Genomic DNA, 313 nt, shown 5'->3' on the forward strand with positions numbered 1-313 from the left:
ACACGACGCCTCAGTTTTCTCTCCTCCATTGTAATCTGTCCTGCAATCACTTCCCTAGTTGAAGACAAGGCCCTCCTGTGCGCAGGGCTCTCCAGGCAAGGTGCCACCCAGACAGCTCCCTAGCTGACTCAGGAGACCAGCTCTGCAGGCAGAACAAAGGCCACCGAGCCCCTCTCCCCATCTCTGAAGAGACTGTGTATGTGTGTGTACTCACCTTGCACCCCTCACAGGTGATAACCCCGTAATGGATCCCAGATGATTTGTCCCCACAGATTTTGCAAGGGATCACTTCAATTTGTGCTAGAAGAGGGAA

The 313-nt window shown here is 53.4% G+C and overlaps 1 protein-coding gene across 2 annotated transcripts in view; it reads right to left on the reverse strand.

Annotated features, from left to right (window-relative positions):
• RORC (RAR related orphan receptor C) overlaps positions 1-313 on the reverse strand; it is a 23850-nt gene that overhangs the window by 9475 nt on the left and 14062 nt on the right. For both annotated transcript variants that reach the window (XM_007460299.1, XM_007460300.1), the window contains exon 3: positions 215-300. In XM_007460299.1, coding sequence (XP_007460361.1) covers positions 215-300 — 86 coding nt within the window. The remainder of the gene's footprint in view (positions 1-214; positions 301-313) is intronic.

The sequence above is a fragment of the Lipotes vexillifer genome, unplaced genomic scaffold (assembly GCF_000442215.2).
Source record: "Lipotes vexillifer unplaced genomic scaffold, Lipotes_vexillifer_v1.1 scaffold209, whole genome shotgun sequence".
In the NCBI taxonomy this organism is placed as follows: Eukaryota; Metazoa; Chordata; class Mammalia; order Artiodactyla; family Lipotidae; genus Lipotes; species Lipotes vexillifer.